The 17,550-nt window shown below is 36.0% G+C and overlaps 1 protein-coding gene across 1 annotated transcript; it reads left to right on the top strand.

The window, feature by feature from the left end:
• Positions 1-2,822: 2,822 nt before the first annotated feature.
• Positions 2,823-4,051, top strand: LOC148546771 (protein DJ-1 homolog D-like). The gene is made up of 3 exons (XM_088499934.1): positions 2,823-3,006; positions 3,114-3,180; positions 3,808-4,051. The coding sequence occupies exons 1-3, from the start codon at positions 2,952-2,954 to the stop codon at positions 4,049-4,051; spliced, it is 366 nt and encodes a 121-aa protein (XP_088356060.1). The 5' UTR covers positions 2,823-2,951.
• Positions 4,052-17,550: the final 13,499 nt, after the last annotated feature.

Here is a 17,550-nt window from a genome sequence, read left to right as displayed (position 1 = left end):
TTAAACAACAAAACAAAAACATAAAAAAAAAAAAACTAAAAATCAATCGTTTTTTATCTTCTCTAATTTCCCTAATCATTCGTCCCCTCCCTCTTAAGCAAAGCAAAACATATCAAAAAAATAAAAAATCAATCGTTCTTTATCTTCTCCAATTCTCCTAATCATTAGTGCCCCCCTTCTGAAGCAAAGCATTGAAAGTCCCAAACCAAAACGGCAAAACCCCAGCCCTAGGTTCTTTGTCGCTGTCCTCCCCAGGTTCTCAGCACTTTCGCTTCTTTCTATTCCCCCTTTCCGGAACCCAGGTAGCTCGGCACGTCGTCCCCATCCTCGCTGGCTTCTCTGTCGGTGGCTTGGACCAGTTCGTCTTCGGGTCACTACTTGCCATCGTCTTTGCTCTTGCCGTCGTATCGCCGGTTGCGGTCGTATCTCCGTCGAAGGTTAGCAGTCCTGCTCCGACAAAAAAATGCATGTTTCAAAGAAACGATCACTACAAGAAAAATACCCATTCAGCCACACTTTTTTTAAGCTACATTTGAAAAGCGTAGCCTATTCATAGAATAGGCTACGCTTTTCTCCGTGTTGCCTTTTTATAAGAGAAAAGGATACACAAATGCGGCATCATTTAAAAAGCGTAACCTTAGGTATTATAGAAATCACTTATAAAGCGTAGCCTTATGTTGATATCTATAAATACAATTTTCATACCAAAGAAAACGCTTTTAAAGAGTAGCATATTTGTTAAGTTTTGGGTGCGCTTTAAAAGCGCTGCCTAATGTAAAAAATGCCAAATACACATGTATAGGACACTTGGTGAATTTTTTTTGTTTCTTTTTATGTCTTCTCATCATCGAAGAAGCCCTGCACTCTATCTTCGTCATTCCTTCTTTCCTACCAGAGCACCAAATAACAAAACCCTAGCCGCTTCTTCAATCTCCCCGTCATTGTGCCCTCCTTCATCGTGCGCCACTGTCACCGTCTCACTCGTCTGCTCATCGTTCTTAGTCGTGCTCTGCCGCCGTTCATCCATCTCGCAGCTCTTCCTTGTAAGGTTGTGAAAACCCTAGCCTCCATCGCGCCGCCATCAATCTCACCGTCGCCGCTCGTCGCGCTCAAGATCGCCACTAGGTTCGTCGTTCTCAAGGTCCCTCGATCCGTCGTCCGCCAATGTTTGCTTTCCAGTCCTGTTTCGCAGTTCTTCGCCGTCGTCCTTCGTCGTGTTTGTCGCCAGCTCGCCGTCTTCGAAGGTCCATGCTCTGTTCCTAAGGGTTATTGATCTTTGAATTATTCTTGAATGATTTATGTTTTCAATTTTTCATTCATTGATTAATTGATTGTTGATTAGCTCTTACTGCTGTTTGTGATTATTAATTGTAAATATGCTGCTGTGCTGCTGTTCTTTGTGCTTTTGTGACTTAATTGTGATTATATTGTGCTGTTTGTGATTATTTCATCCTATATTATTGTTAGTTAACTGGTTTTAATTTTGTTCCTGGGGTTTGAGTTTCTTCTCTAAACTCCCCGGTTGCCTTTGCTCCCTCTGTCTTGGTCCAGAGATTCCGTCTCCACAGGTCGTTTTATTACTATTTTATTTTAATTAACAAGATTGAAGTGGATGTACTATAATTGCTTGAGGTGTGTGATATATTTGATTAATGTGAATGAAGAACACTAGGTTGAGTTGAATTGAAGTGAATCATGGATAAGAGCATGTTAACTGGTTTGGAATCACTTCCAGAAGCTGATCAGCAAAGAATGCCGTCTATGATGTAACATGTTCAAATCTATGATAGGTACTTCCTCTTCACTCTATCTGTTAACTAATTCCATGTGTTTTGATTTGATTTGTGTGTAAATTAATTTAATTTGTTTTGGATTATGATTGGATGAGAAGCTAAAGGATGGTGCATGGTCTTATGTAGAGCTTGCTAGAGAGTGAGTGATATGAGGACATATGTTTTAATAGTTTCAATTATTCAATGGTCTTATATCTATACATATATTTTCTTGCCTTTTAATAGTCATACATAAAAAAATTAAACTAAAGTAATAAAAAGTAATAAGTGTATGCTTTTTTAATAGTTTGGCATACAAATGCACTTAATTCTCTTCTATTTTATAACTAGTAATTAAATATGTCATATAAGAAACTGAGTTAAGTGTATTTAGAATATTATTTGTGCACTTCTTTAGCTGTACATTCGTTCCAAATATGGATGCCAGTAGTTCTATCATTCTCAATTCTTCTTGGCAAATTTTGTGCACATAGATATCCAAATCAGTTAGATATATCTATGTTAATGAGTTACAAAATATAAATCTGATTAACTTGTTTCTAAATTATTGTTAACAAGTATAGACTTTTCTGATCTGTCCTTCTCTTGTGGTTTTTCTGCTGATATATAATTCAGATTCAGATTTTATCTCAGTTGAAGTAAGTAACCAAACAAGAAATTAGCCTTATTAGCCTTATTCTATTTAGTTGCAGGTAGTTCCTTCATTCTTGTTAATGCTTTGTTTTCCCCTTTCTGCAATCAAGAAGTGCTCTCATTAAGCGATTCCTGTGTAGGTTCGGATATATATCAGGAGACTCTTGCCAAGGCACTTGCAAAGCATTTTGGTGCAAGGCTACTAATTGTGGATTCCCTTTCACTACCTGGTGTACATTTTCTCAGATATTCTTTTGCTACTTCTTATTATCTGTTTGTATTGTTGAGATGATTTCTTCCTAAATCGCTGTTAATATAAGCAGAATAATAATAGTTTTTGTTATGTGATTGATATTTCAGGGAACTCCATCAAAGGAAGTTGATTCTACTAAAGAAAGTTCAAAGCCTGAACGACCATCTGTGTTGGCCAAGAGAAGTACACATGCTGCTTCTTTAAAACATAGTAAACCAGCTTCTAGTGTTGATGCTGAAATTGTGGGTGGATCCACAATAAGTTCTCAGGCTATGCTGAAGCAGGAGGTTTCTACTGCTTCATCAAAAGGCACTACTATTAAAACAGGTGTGCTGTTTTGTTGTTAAAAATTGAGCAACTATCTCCAAATTTACTTCCTATTGTACATATTGCATAGCACCTAAAGGTTAACATGAGGCTTAAATAGTTTGCAGGTGATCGAGTAAAATTTGTTGGTAACTTCCCTTCTGCTGTCTCATCAATACAAAATTATCCTTCAAGGTACTTTGTCTGATGGAAGAATTATTCTGAATACAATTCAGTCAATCTGCATTTGATCTGAACTTGTGGAGAAGAGAGATCTTTTTTATCCTTTTTGTTGAGGAGGCTATAACCATTGAAAATCATTCAAAAGAAGATTAAAGGAAGAATATTGAATTTCTGATTGACAGCAATTTGTTTTGAGTGGCATGAGTGTACTTTTCTCTTTTGTGAATATTATTGCTTCTGAATTTGAAATCACTTTGAAGTGGTATCTCTCAATTCAGTTGCAGCTTTGATATATATGCAGATTTTTATTGTGATCTTTATGAATATTCCTACCTGCTGATATATATGCAGACTTTTATTCTATTTCTTCTGAACTTCCAGCTTTGGTTAATAAGGCTAATTTCTTGTTATTAACTTATATTTTTCTGGGCTTGATCAGAACTGTACCTTTAGTTTATGGCTTGTTCATTATTTCAGATATGGCACTTATTTAATTGATCTGCATTGATTTATTTAATTGCTTTATAGAGATAACCAATGTGCATTGACACTTTTGCTTTAGTTTTTCTACCTTATTCCTAATTTTTCTATGTGCATATCTTCCCACCAGACTTCAATTGATGCTGCAAACTATGACAGGGTAATGTTACTGGGTGGAAGAGCGCCAGAGTATCTTGCTCATGATCCTCTTGTGGCACTGGTGATCAAGCTTTTCAGTTCTGGAAAAGCACTTGCTTCCATTTGCCTCGGACAATTGATTCTGGCGGCTGCAGGTGTAGCTAAAGATCACAAATTTACCGTTTTTCCTCCTGTTAAACCAGCACCGGTTGCCTCTGGTGCTCATTGGGTTGAACCAGACACTAGCAACAGTGGTGGATGGTAATCTCATTACTGCCGCCACTTATGAAGGGCACTCTGAATTTATTCAGCACTTTGTAAAGGCACTAGCAGGCAACATAAGTGGCTCCAACAAAAAAATCCTCTTTCTTTGTGGGGTATGTTCAAATGATTTTCAGGCACACACAACTTATAGGAACTTAGTACTCAGGGCACTAAAGTCTTTGTTTATTCTCTTTTCTTTTATTTATTTTAATTTTAGACTTAATTTGTAATCCTCTTTATATTCATTGATACATGGAAATTAGTAGTTTAGACTTTAGACATGTTTCATTTTTTTTTTCTATTGTTGAATGATTGTTCAATTGGATAGTTGGATCTATTGTTTTGTGTACTAATATACTATATCATTATAATGCTTGTGAATCTTTAGAATGTATTTACTATGCTTTGCTAGAATATTTTTTAATTTAGTATAATTGTGTATTTATTTTTATTTTATAAGATTTAACTCATTTAATTAAAAATACAGAATTATATATGTAATCATATTATTAAATATTATATTGTACAAAAAATTATTAGAATATTATATATATATATATATATATATATATATATATATATATATATATATGAAAAATTAAAAAAAAAACAATGAGGGACCTAAGGCTACACTTATAAAAAGTAGCCATGGTATATAATGTGGCTACGCTTTACAAGTGATGCAGTAGCGTTGAAAAGCGTAGCCTATTCTGGCAAAAATGGAAGCTGAAAAGCGTAGCCCACTCTTGGACAGCATCACTTAAAAAGCGTACCCTATTTCCAAATGCCAAAAGCGTAGCCCTTGGTGCAGAAAAGCGTAGCCTTTGAGAATAGGCAACGGCCGAATAGGAATCACCATAAAAAGCGTAGCCGTAGCCCAGAAAGCGTAGCCGTAGTCTAAGGCATCATTTTTTTTACTTTTGGCTACACTTTTTAAGTGTACCTGAATGGGTATTTTTCTTGTAGTGGATTGGTAAAAGGCGTTTTGGTTATGGAGATTGCGATGCTTTTCATGATGCAGGTATATATATCTTGGGCTATTCGACAGCGAAGTAGAAGCTGCAAGGTCCTAGTGATACGTGAATTACATTCTACCTGCACTGAATTTATTACCCTAAATTTTCAAGCTCACTAGGGCTCCAATCCAACACGTGTATCCCTTTTGATTTTCTGGAATTCAGGGCTTATGACAAGGCTGCTGCTATCAAATGCAATGGAAGGGAAGTAGTGACTAACTTTGAGGCAAGTACATATGAAGGAGAGATGAAATCTCCAGCCATCAATGAAGGTATAACAATGATCTATTTTGCTCCTCTTAATGTACAAGTGACTAATGTCACTGTAAAATTGAATGTGTTTGTTTTCTACAGGTGGCATTCCTAATCTTGAACTTAATTTGGGCATAGCAACTCCAGGACATGGTCTGAAAGAAAATAGGGGGCAACTCCAGTTCTCCTGGGTCCCTTACAGCATGCATGCTGGAAGAACAATGGTATAGTTGAACATCAAATCTACATTTTTTTAAGGTTCCTTTAAAATTATGCTTTCACAAGCCTTCATTCAAATATGGCTTTCTCTTTTTGAAGGTTTGTTGTATAGTTCTATTAATTCTTCACGTCTTTGTCCTACCTAGTGATCATAACATGTCGGGCTCTTTTCGTTTGCAGGTGAAAACCAATGTTAAGAAACAGTGACACATCTTCTGAAGAGACCATATCTGATGATAACCGTTCCAGCTTATAACAAACACCAATAAATATGTGTTTGATGTGGATAACCTTATTTAATTTATGCTCTTAGCTGTAGAAAAAGGTTGTAGAGGAATGTTCCAAATTATAGATCAGTAATTTGTAAAAATGTAGGAGATCATGTGGACCTTATGCTAAGTGAATGTTGTTTTTCTTATTTTAATTGAAATTCTCAGGGCTTCCTAAGCTTCAAATGCTTAAAATTTATCAATGGGAGGAAAGCTTCACAGCCAGAGAATTTATCAGAATATTCCAAAACTATTTACCACATGTGATAGGAGCAGTTCTAATATTTTAACAACATATGTGATAAGCCGAGTCTCTAGCCTTGCTAAAAAATTTGAAAAAAAATTCTCTGTCATAACCAAATACATATACCACTGAAGGGTTTCCTCTATAATGTAGCCAACATTTTCATGAACAAATATCTGGGGGTGTCAATCAGGCATCTTAGAAGGACGTGGACTCCATTTGTAGGGATAGTAAAATGCTTTCCTCGCCAGATTCTTGAATTGGTCCCCTGATGGTGTGGTTAGGTGATCCACCATCTTCCGGTGAGATGCGGTCAAGGTCGATAAGTACGGAACTCTGTGCTGTTCTCAATGCTTCTAGTTCTGCTGAAACTTCTTTCATGGTTGATCTTTTCTTCCCACTGAGTCTCAAGCATCTCATTGCAAGATTTGCAATGGCAAAAATGTGACCTTCCCTTGCTTCCTTAAGCACTTTGGCATCCAGAATTTCAGAAAGCTGGTTCTCCTTCATCAGAGAAATGAATTCTGCTATCAGATTCTGACCCTTATCTTCTAATCATATGTCTCATTGTTATGTTAATGCATGGGTATATATATACATTACCAATGTTTCTTTTCCTTTTGTTCTCCTAATGTCTTCGGCCTAGTATTCTTTTTCTTTTTTTTTTTTAAACTTTATTAATAATAATAATAATAATAATAATAATAATAATAATAATCAATTTAAATTTTTGTTTATCGAAATAGTTCCTAATAAATAATTCAAACTAATAAAATAAGTCATAATTAAATTAAACTTTAATAATTATAAAATTTTATTTAATTATTTTTGGTAAAATAATTTTTTTAAAAACAAAATTTCAATAAATATAATGATTCATAAATAATTAATTATTTAATTTTTAAAAATCTGGGTGTTACACAACTTGACTATTACAGCTTTTCGTGAAGAGCTAATTCTTAAATGCTTAAATTTACCTCTGCTCTTCATTACATACATTAACAATCTTCCAATGAACCTCATTCTACATGACTTTCAATGTTTAGTACAAAGCATAAATATTAGAAACAGAACGTGGTTAAGAACTTGTTTGTGAGAAACTAAACTTCATATGTTACACTTACAGTAGTTATATATACAAAAACAATAGCAGGAAGGTATAATATCATTTACTATAAATGAAATTGTAATTCTCTGCGAAAGCTATTTCCTAGGATTTTACTTTCCAATTCCATGTATAATCATGCTTTAGTCAAACATAAAACTACTCTAACAACTGTATGCAACCTAGATTGTCATGACTACCATTCTTGTTTAGTTATGCAGGCTTGCTTGAGCTAGGCTTGTGTATACTCTTCAATTAAGTTCATAAGTGCCTGTTTAGTTGAAACTGCAGGCTGTTATATATTTAAAAATTTTGAAGGTGTTTTGTGGAATTAGCAAATCAATAGTTATATCCATTGATAAAATGGTCTCTTGTTTTCATTCTCCTATTGCACTAGCAGCATAGTTGTTTCTACTTGCCATTATTAGTTGCAAACTTGTTTGTTATAGTTTGGATCTTTCTCATTCATTTTGGTATATGCATAGGGTAAAAAAAAGGGTCACGAGCCAACTTCATAACAAATCACTACTTTCTATGATTTGTTGCCAATCTTATCTCTATAATTTTAAATTGTTTAATATAAATTATACTTTCTATTTTTTTCTCAGCTTGTTTTCACATTATTTCTGCATTTGTTTCTTTCTTTCATATGTGATGGTTTTCAGTGGTTAAAAGAAGGAGGGATTGAATCTTAGCCCCTTTTTTTCACTTCAAAACACGTGCTGGTCTTTGAGACAACTTCTGGAGACTTTTTTTATTTTTGTCTCGTACCCAGCCACGAGACTTTTCTTTTTATCTCGTCACTCGGCACGAGATATTTTTCGGTTTTATCTCCTGGGCAGCAGAATCAGAAATGGAGTAGAAGAGAGAGAGAATTATACCAAGATATATCCTGGTTCAGCTGCTAAGTGCAAGGCAGCCTACATCTAGTCTCCATCACAACAATGATGGAATTTCACTATAATCATTCTTGATTACAAACACCAATTCTCCCTAGGAACTGCCCTTCCTATCCGGGACAAGTCCAGAATCTAAACCCCAATCCTGAACTTGACTTGGTCACTGCCAAACTTTCCAACTGCTAAGTGCTAACCCAACTTGCAAGGGGATTCCCACAGAATCATGAAACACAACAAAGATGTACAAAGGACCTCTAAGGACATCTATGGATTTTTCTTTTAATTTTGCACTCTCTGCCTTTTTCCGCTCTATGGCTTTTTCTTACAAACCTCACTGTTTGCCTTTTTCCATGAGACTCAAGACAGACAAAATTAAACAGAAAAATTACAAAACAGAAAATATTGAAGGAGAAGAACTTTTGTTAGCTTAGGTAGCTATGAGAACTCTATGCCTTGCACTCTCACTCCTTGCTTCAAGCCCTGGCTGTTCACCCTTACTTATAGGGAGAAGCCTCCACGGTTGAAACCAAACAAACCAAGCTAATCTTCTTCTTCTTCAAACCAGAACTGGTTTGGCCAGAGAGAGAGAAGAGATAACCAATGCAAAACCCAACATGCAATTACCTCTAGTCCTTCCTTGGTCACCAAACTTCATCAATCCGAGCCCTCCATCTTGCCTTGCTCTCCAAGATGGACTCCTGGCCCTTGATGCGTCATGATGATGACAGCTTCATCCGCTTCAACTTCTGCCTCCTCCATCACGTAGCCATTGTAGCTACCTCCTATGGTGGTTGAGCAAAATCAGAGACAAGCCATCCCTCCAAGGATCTTCCTCTACTGATCGAAATCTTCTTCTTCCATTTTTGGTATGGAGAAGCTAAGATCTATTCACCAAATCTTACCATAAGTGATGAGAATCTCAGCCACAACATACTTTTTTGTTTTCTTTTTCTTGCCATCATTGTGATGGTCTTGTAGCGTGCTTCTTCTTCTTTTCGGTAGCTAGCCATAGCTTCCATAGTTTCTTCTCTGATATGACCGAAGAAGAAGAAAGATGAGAGAGTAGAAAGAGAAACTTGGACAATAATTAATGAATGTGATAAAATAAATTAAATTTTCCACTTTCCTTGCTTTAGGTAGCGTGTAGCTTGATGATGTCCATCAAATCAAAAGCTAACTCTCTCTCATGTTTCCAATGCATGTATTAACTTCACTTTAATAAAATTTGAATTCCACCACATGATAGAAATGGATTCCATTGGAAGCAAGAAGCAATACATTTGCTTTCTCTCAAAATTGGTTTTAGACCAAGCAAGCAAAATAATTTGGGCTCTTAGTAATGATTGAGTTCTGGCCCAAATAACAAAGTAATTTAGCTAATATAAAGTAGTTTTGCACAAGGCTGATTTTACTGGGCTTTGTTGATCAAGATATCGGCCCAATTAGCAAAACTTTGTTTTAGCCAACATAGTCACATTAATTTAACATCAAGGCTGAATGCATATGGACTTGCACCAATTTTTCTTTTCTTTTTAGCCCAGTTGCAAAATCTGCACCAACAAAATTATTAATTAAGCAAGTATGAATTAAGATCAAATTAATAATTTTATAATTAATTGCTTTAATAATGTTTGTTCATCATCAAATTAAATATAGATTTTTCCAAACTCATCAATCTCCCCCTTGATGACAAACATTATTAAAAATTGAAATGAAAAGAAATAAAAAAATTAGAGTACTCTCATTGTGAATACTTGGATTCCTTCCTTTCCAATTGTGACATGACTCCCCCTTAATATATGTTATTTTACCAACGGAAGCTTTGTACCTGTAACTTTTGAAATCAAGCTTAAGGCAACAATGTTATTCAACATATTAATTTTTTGAAATGCTGAATGCTTGATTTATGAGCAGAATTGGTTTGATAAGCAAAATTCATTTGTTATCATAAATTAATTTTCTGCTCAAACACACAAAGAAATAAAAATTTGATGTTTCAAGAAGCTATTGTTCAAGCTATTTTAAAAGTATTTTCCAATTAACAACTCAGAGCAAAATAATCATAGCAAGAAAAATATTTCTAATCAAGGATGATCATTTCAAACCATAGCAACTATCAAAATTTTCATATCACAGCTTAAAGGAACTGCCAAAAATAAAGTATTCAGCAAACATATTCACCAATTGTAATCAAATGTATATTCCTAATCCGAAGCAACAAACATATTCATCAATTGCATCCTCAAAATAAATCAAATGCATAAATCAAATGCATATTTCTGATCAAAATCCAGCAGGCATATCTATGAAACAAATGCATCACAAGCATTTATCATACCAACAAAACAGCAAATGATTAATAACAAGGGTGATCATAAATCCACAAGGATTTCATCCCCTGTTTTCTCTCAATTTCAATTTTCAGCCATTGCTCCCTCTTTTGGCATCAAGGGGCACCTGCAAAAGATGTCATGGAAAACAAAATATCTAAAATATACCCAAAATATCAAGAGTGTATCACAGGTCATAGGTCTAGAGTATCAAAGCAAACTACTACAGTATCAGATTGAGCCGAAACAAGCCAAACATCAACAAAAGAAAAAAGGTGATCAATCATCAGATAAGTGGAACTCAAATTCATCTGCCTCTTCTTCACTAGCAGCACCCAACTCCTCCTCAAAACTCTGCAACATCAGACTCACCCTATCCTTGCACCTCGTCCAAGCCCTCTCGTGTTCAAAGGCTTGCTTGCGGGCTGCCTTATAAGATTATACCATTAGCTTCGACATGTTGGTGAATTCGGTGAGAATTTCTTTGATTGATTCTATTGTCTTGAAAAACTCAGGCCGACTCTCAAACTCACTCTCCGAGGCTGCTGACTTCTTCCCCTTGGTTCCCTTCATAGCTCCTCCTCCTTTAATCATTGAAACCTTATTTTCTACAGCTTCATTGGTTAGATCAATTTTAAAATATTCAAAAATACTTGTGAGAAACATGCCATAAGGCAGATTCGCCTTTTTTGTACTCTTAACTGATTCTCACATGTGCCGTATCATAAGGTAACCAAATGAGATAGGAGTAGAAGTAACAAGAGTAAAAAGTATGAGAGAGTCAGAAACAGTTACTCTGTTATGTGAACCATTTTGAGGGGTGAGGACTGAGGATATGAGTGATGATCCTGTGGAGCAAGGAGTTTGTAGGGCCGAGTGCCTTGTGGGTCGGAATGGTGCCATCCAAGCCAGATAAATTTTCACAAATATGTTGCAGGGCAATCTTGTATGTGACTCTAACCTGGGAGTCCCACTTCTCAGTCATGTAAGCCCTTGGCCCCTCATCTGTATAGCCTAGGGCAGTCCCAATTGTCTTAGAGTTTAGAGTCATGTATACCCTCTTGACATAGGAGTGAATGGTGCCATCGATCAGCCGCATGTTTGCATAAAACTCACGTACCAATCCGTGGTAGACAGGTTTCTAAATATGGAGCAATGGTGTCCATTGTAGAAGTTCAAACAGAGGAGAAACGTTGATCCCTTTATTTGTGAGTGATTCGAGATTTACTAAGTATGTGGCGCATAAGTGGTGTTTCTCTTACACTTCCTTGTGAAATTCAAAGGATGCACATGAATTAAACCTGGCCGAATCAAAGTGTGAATGTGATTTGTTGAACTTGTTTTTGAAATCCAATGACTCTAAGTTTGCTGGCTCCTTGGTGTTGTGCAACACGAAGCTTTTTGTCTTCTGGGAACTGCGTCCGGGGGTGGTCTTCTTTGGTGGTGATGGCGGCGGTGATAGAAGAGGTGAGGTGTGGGATTCTTCTTCTTCAGCCACGGGTACCTTCTCCTTCTTTTTCCTTGAAGACGTCTTCGTGGCTATTACTTTTCTCCTCATGGTGTCCGTGTGTTTGGATGGTGGTGAGGGAGAAGATGAAGAGGTAGAATGAATGTGTATGTGGGTGTGGGTTTGAGATGTGGAAGGTTTTGGGAGAAGAGGATTTTTTCACTTTTTCTTGGGGCGGTTTTCTTTTTCATGATAAAGAAAATAGAGGAGTGGAAGGGGAAAAGATGAAGAGAACCGAATTGAGTGGAGAGAAGAGGGAGGTTAGGGACGCATTAAATGTGGAGTGGAGAGAGAATTGGAGGGAGTTAATACTCATAAATGGGCGGTTATTAACCAGTGGAGTTTCCTTTTATTTGAAATGAAAACTGAAAAGTGGTTTCCTAGAATCAAGGGATGAGAAGAGGGAAAATATTTGATTTGACAATAACCTCTTCCAACAAGATTTGATAAGACAACAAAAAGTGATTGTGATTTACACAAAGAGAAACTAACAAAACGGTCAGAGTGGATTCAAAGAAGTTTGGTGGGTGGTGCAGAATTTATAACCTACAAACTAACCGGCAAGTGCACCGGGTCGTACCAAGTAATACCTTACGTGAGTAAGGGTCGATCCCACGAGGATTGATGGATTAAGCAACAATAGTATTTGATAGGCTTAGTTAGACAAATAGAAAATGGTATTGAGATGCAATATAAAAGACATTAAACAATATAAAGAATATTGAAGAAAGGCAAGTAAATACTTTAGGAAAAATATGGAGAAGATAGTTAAGGCTTCAGAGTTATCTATTTTCCGGATTGACTTTTCTTATTAACTATTTTAATCATGCAAGATTTAATTCATGGCAAACTACATGTGACTAGACCCTAATTCCTTAGACCTTCCTAGTCTCCTCTAAAATTCATCAACAGCCAATTCCTTAGTCAATTAATTCCAATTAGAGGGTGATGATCAAATTCCAGTTTATATGCCACAAAAACTCTAATTACCCAAAAATAAAAGAATTATATGTCACGTATCCCGTTAAATCCAGATAATTAAATTTTAGGAGAATTTGTTTTCAAGCTGTTGTTCAAGTAAAGAGCTTTTCCAAGTTATACAAGAACTCAAATAGAAAGAGGGTCATACTTCCGTTCCACCCAAATTCATAAAATAAAGAACGAAAACAATTCTAAATATAAATCAAGACATGAATTAAAATAGAGAAACAATAAAATCAATCCATACAATAGATAGAGCTCCTAACCTTAACAATGGAGGTTTAGTTGCTCATGGAAAAGAGAAAATAAGGATTCAGGTAAAATATACTGAGTTCCAATCTGATGGATCTGAATCCCCTAGGGAAGGAAAGTTTCCCCCTTTTATAACTAATCCTAATAAATTTAAAGTCTATCTTTAAAACTAAAATAATATCTTTTCTTATTTTTAAAATTTGAATTTAAATAAGAATTAATATAGCAATCAGCAAATCTTCAATTGATGGATGGGGACCACTTGGCTTCACTAGGATCTACGCCTAACTTGGGCTTGGCAGCATGAATTGGAGTGAAGCTGCGCCTAACTTGGGCTTTAGTGCGCCTAACTTGAAGTGGGCAAGACTAATCTCGCGTATTGTTGTTGTGTCTTGCGCCTAACTTGAGAAATCTCAAGTTAGGCGCAGCCTTGGCAGCGAGTTCAAAAAAGAAGTATGGACTATTATATATCGTTGGAAATCTCTGAAAGTTAGCTTTCCAAAGCCACTGAAATCACGTCCATTGGACCTTTGTAGCTCGAGTTATCTAGGTTTGAGTGCAGAGAGGTCAGAGTTGACAGCATCATTCACCTTCATCTCTTCTTCTACAGAAACTCCATCAAATCCAGCTGAATGCTACCTAAAATAAATAGAATTGCACAAGACTCAAAGTAGCATCCATAGTGGCTAAAAGATAATTAATTCTTGATTAAACTCAACAATTTAAATACAAATTCACTAGGAAAAGATAGGAAAGATGCTCACGCATCAGTGGGGCCCAAAAAAATTAATGTCTGCGTAGTCTCCCCCTTGATCATAGCCCTCTTCAACACATCCTGATTTTTATCTCCTGCTTTTCTATGAGATAAAACTGAATAGAATCAAAAATTTTACAAGTTATCAATAGAGCTTAAATCTATCATTCCCAAACTTTTTCTCAAAGTGTAAAATCTGTCTTCACAGAGGGGTTTTGTAAAAATGTCAGCAAGTTGGTCTTCAAATTTTACAAATTGAATATCAATAGTACCCTTTTGCACATGTTCTCTAATAAAATGATATTTAATTTCAATGTGCTTGGTTCTTGAGTGCAGAATAGAATTTTTTGAAATGTTTATAGCAATCATATTATCACAAAATAAGAGTATACTATTGATCTTTAATTTGTAATCTTCCAACTGCGTTTTTAACCAAATTAGTTGTGAACAACATGCAGATACAGAAATATATTCAGCTTCAGCTGTGGATAGAGCCATTGTGGCTTGTTTTTTGCTTGATCACATGTTGAGTGAGCTTCCAAGGAAGCAACACATGCCGGATGTGCTCCGTCTATCCACCCTATCTCCCGCATAATCTGCATCACAAAAATTTACTGCACAAAAATCATCAGATTTTGGATACCACAAGCCATAATCACTAGTTCCCTTAATGTATCTAATGATGCGCTTAACGACTAAAAGATGGGATTCTTTTAGGTGAGATTGAAACCTTGAGCATACACCCACACTTTGAACAATATCCGGTCTAGAGGAGGTAAGGTACATGAGTGAACCTGTCATTCCTCTATACCTTGTTTCATCCACATATTTGCCATCATCATCCTTTTCAAGTTTTGTGTTTGGGTGCAATGGTGTTCCCATTGGTTTGGAACTTTCTAAGCCAAATTTTTTGATAAGTTCTTTTGCATACTTTCCTTAGTGAATAAAGGTACCACTAGGAGTTTGTTTAATTTGGAGGCCAAGAAAAAAAGTTAGCTCTCCCATTAAACTCATCTCAAACTCACTAGTCATGAGTTTTCCAAACTCTTCACACAAGGACTCATTGGCCGATCCAAACATAATGTCATCCACATAAACTTGAACTAGGAGGATATCATCATTAGATGCCTTAATGAATAAAGTAGTGTCGGTGGTACCCCTTTGAAATTTATTTTCCAACAAGAAGGCACTAAGTCTTTCATACCAAGCTCTTGGAGCTTGTCTAAGGCCATAAAGAGCCTTTGAGAGTTTGAAAACATGGTTTGGAAATTCTTTATCTTCAAAATCGGGGGGTTGTGCCACAAACACTTCTCTATCGATAAAGCTATTAAGAAAAGCACATTTCACATCCATTTGAAACATTTTAAAACCCTTATGGGCAGCATAGGCAAGAAGCAACCTAATTGCTTCCATTCTAGCTACCAGAGCAAAAGACTCATCAAAATCTATACCCTCTTCTTGATCGTAACCTTGGGCCACTAATCTAGCCTTGTTACGAATAACTTTTCCATCCTCACCTAATTTATTTTTGAACACCCACTTAGTACCCGTAACTTTCTTACCATCCGGATGAGGTACTAGTGTCCAAACCTCATTCTTGTCGAATTGAGCAAGCTCTTCTTGCATTTCTTTGACCCATGATGGATCTTCAAGAGCTTGTTTTACATTGTTGGGCTCCATTTGTGACAAGAGGGAAAAATTGCTTGGTTCGGATTGTCTTTTGGTTGAGGATCTTGTTGTTACACCTTGAGAGGGATCACCAATGATAAAGTCATGAGGATAACCCCTCATGGACTTCCATTCTCTAGGCTTCCGGAGTGGTGTTGAGCTTTGATGAGCTTCTGTGGGTCTCACTGTTTCAGTTTCTCTTGCTGGCTCAGGAGACAAAATGGAAATGTCTCCTCCAATCTGATGAGACAAAATTGGACTCGCAGATTCTTTATTTTGAGTAGACTTGGGATTTTCTTCACTGGTTTCTTTATTGACAACATCCTCACAATCTGTATCATCTTCAATCACAGCACTGGAAATTGAATTAGAATCACAAAAAGAGACATGTATGGATTCCTCTATAGTCCTATGTTCTTTGAGATAAATCCTATAGGCCTTGCTAGTGGTGGAGTATCCAACAAACATCCTTTCATAGGATTTTGGATCAAATTTGCCAAGGTTTTCTTTATTGTTAAGTACAAAGCATTTACATCCAAAAACATGGAAATACTTAAGATTTGGAGGGGTTCCTTTCCATAGCTCATAGGGAGTTTTTTTTCAACCTTTTTCTAATAATGGTCCTATTCAAAATGTAACAAGCTGTATTTACAGCTTCAGCCCAAAGAAATTTTAGAATCTCATTCTCACAAAGCATGGCCCTAGTCATCTCTTGAAGGCCTCTATTCCTTCTCTCAACCACCCCATTTTGTTGAGGGGTTCTAGGGCATGAAAAGTTATGAACAATTCCAAAGTCATCACAGAATTTTTCAAAGTCTTGGTTTTCAAATTCTCTTCCGTGATCACTTCTCAAATGGGCAATTTTTAAATCTTTTTCATTCTGAATTTTCTTACAAAGGGTTGAGAAAGCATGAAAAGCATCATTTTTATGAGCAAGAAAAAGTACCCAACCAAATCTAGAGTAATCATCTACCACCACAAGACCATAGTGTTTACCTCCTAAACTTTGAGTTCTTGTTGGACCAAAAAGATTAATGTGTAACATCTCTAATGGCCTTTTATTTGAGATTCCATCTTTTGATTTAAAAGAGGATTTTACTTGTTTGCCCAATTGGTAAGCATCACAAGTAAGATCCTTATCAAATTTGATATTTGGAATTCCTCTAACCAAATTTTTCTTGACTAGCTTAAATTTGGTACATGCTAGCATGACCTAACTTTCTATGCCATAGTCATTTTTCAGATTCAAGAGAAGTAAAACATGTTACATTTTGTTCTTTCAAGTCCTCAAGAGTCAATCCATACAATTATTGCACCTTTTAGCCTCAAATAAAATATCCCCAATTTTTTCACAAATAACCAAACACATAAACTTTCTAAAAACAACTTCAAATCCTAGATCACACAATTGGCTTACACTAACTAAATTATGTTTCAAACTATTTACAAGAAGAATATCATTTATACAAGATGAAAAGCTTTTACCAACTTTCCCAACGGCCACTATCTTTCCTTTACCATCATCACCGAAAGTGACAAGTCCTCCATCATACTCATCAAGCTTTATGAAGAAGGTTGTCTTTCCGGTCATGTGCCTAGAGCATCCGCTGTCCATGTACCACATATTCTCCTTCCGTTTGGATGCTAGGCATACCTACAAAACAAGCTCAAGTGACCTTAGGTATCCAAATCTTCTTGGATCCTTTCACGTTAAACCATCTCTTATGTCCTAGTCCATTATAATCAAAAACAACTTTGTAAATTTTATCACCAATCATTCTTTCACCAAAAAAGCATTGAATGGGAAAGTGTCCATTTCGGTTACATAGTCTACAAAATCTTGGAGTTGCTGTTTTGTTAAAGCTTGTTGGGTTTTGAAACCTTGTATCATTAGAAGATGAGGCAATGTTTTCAAAATAAGGTTTCTCAACAGATTTATAGAACCCCAAGCCAGCTTTATCATAAAGAGGTTTTTGACTAGACAAGATTTAATTTAAATTTTAA

The sequence above is a fragment of the Arachis ipaensis genome, chromosome B9 (assembly GCF_059453495.1).
Source record: "Arachis ipaensis isolate K30076 ecotype BB chromosome B9, ASM5945349v1, whole genome shotgun sequence".
NCBI classification, from domain to species: domain Eukaryota; kingdom Viridiplantae; phylum Streptophyta; class Magnoliopsida; order Fabales; family Fabaceae; genus Arachis; species Arachis ipaensis.
The sequence above is the reverse complement of the archived record's forward strand: the minus strand, read 5'-3'. Positions and strand labels throughout refer to the sequence as shown.

Excerpts from the sequence above, each read along its gene's own strand:
- LOC148546771 (XM_088499934.1), top strand. The coding sequence starts at position 2,952 with ATGCTGAAGCAGGAGGTTTCTACTGCTTCATCAAAAGGCACTACTATT. Across the intron at positions 3,007-3,113 it reads AGGCACTACTATTAAAACAG|GTGATCGAGTAAAATTTGTT; the intron begins GTGTGCTGTTTT and ends AATAGTTTGCAG. Across the intron at positions 3,181-3,807 it reads ATACAAAATTATCCTTCAAG|GGTAATGTTACTGGGTGGAA; the intron begins GTACTTTGTCTG and ends AAACTATGACAG.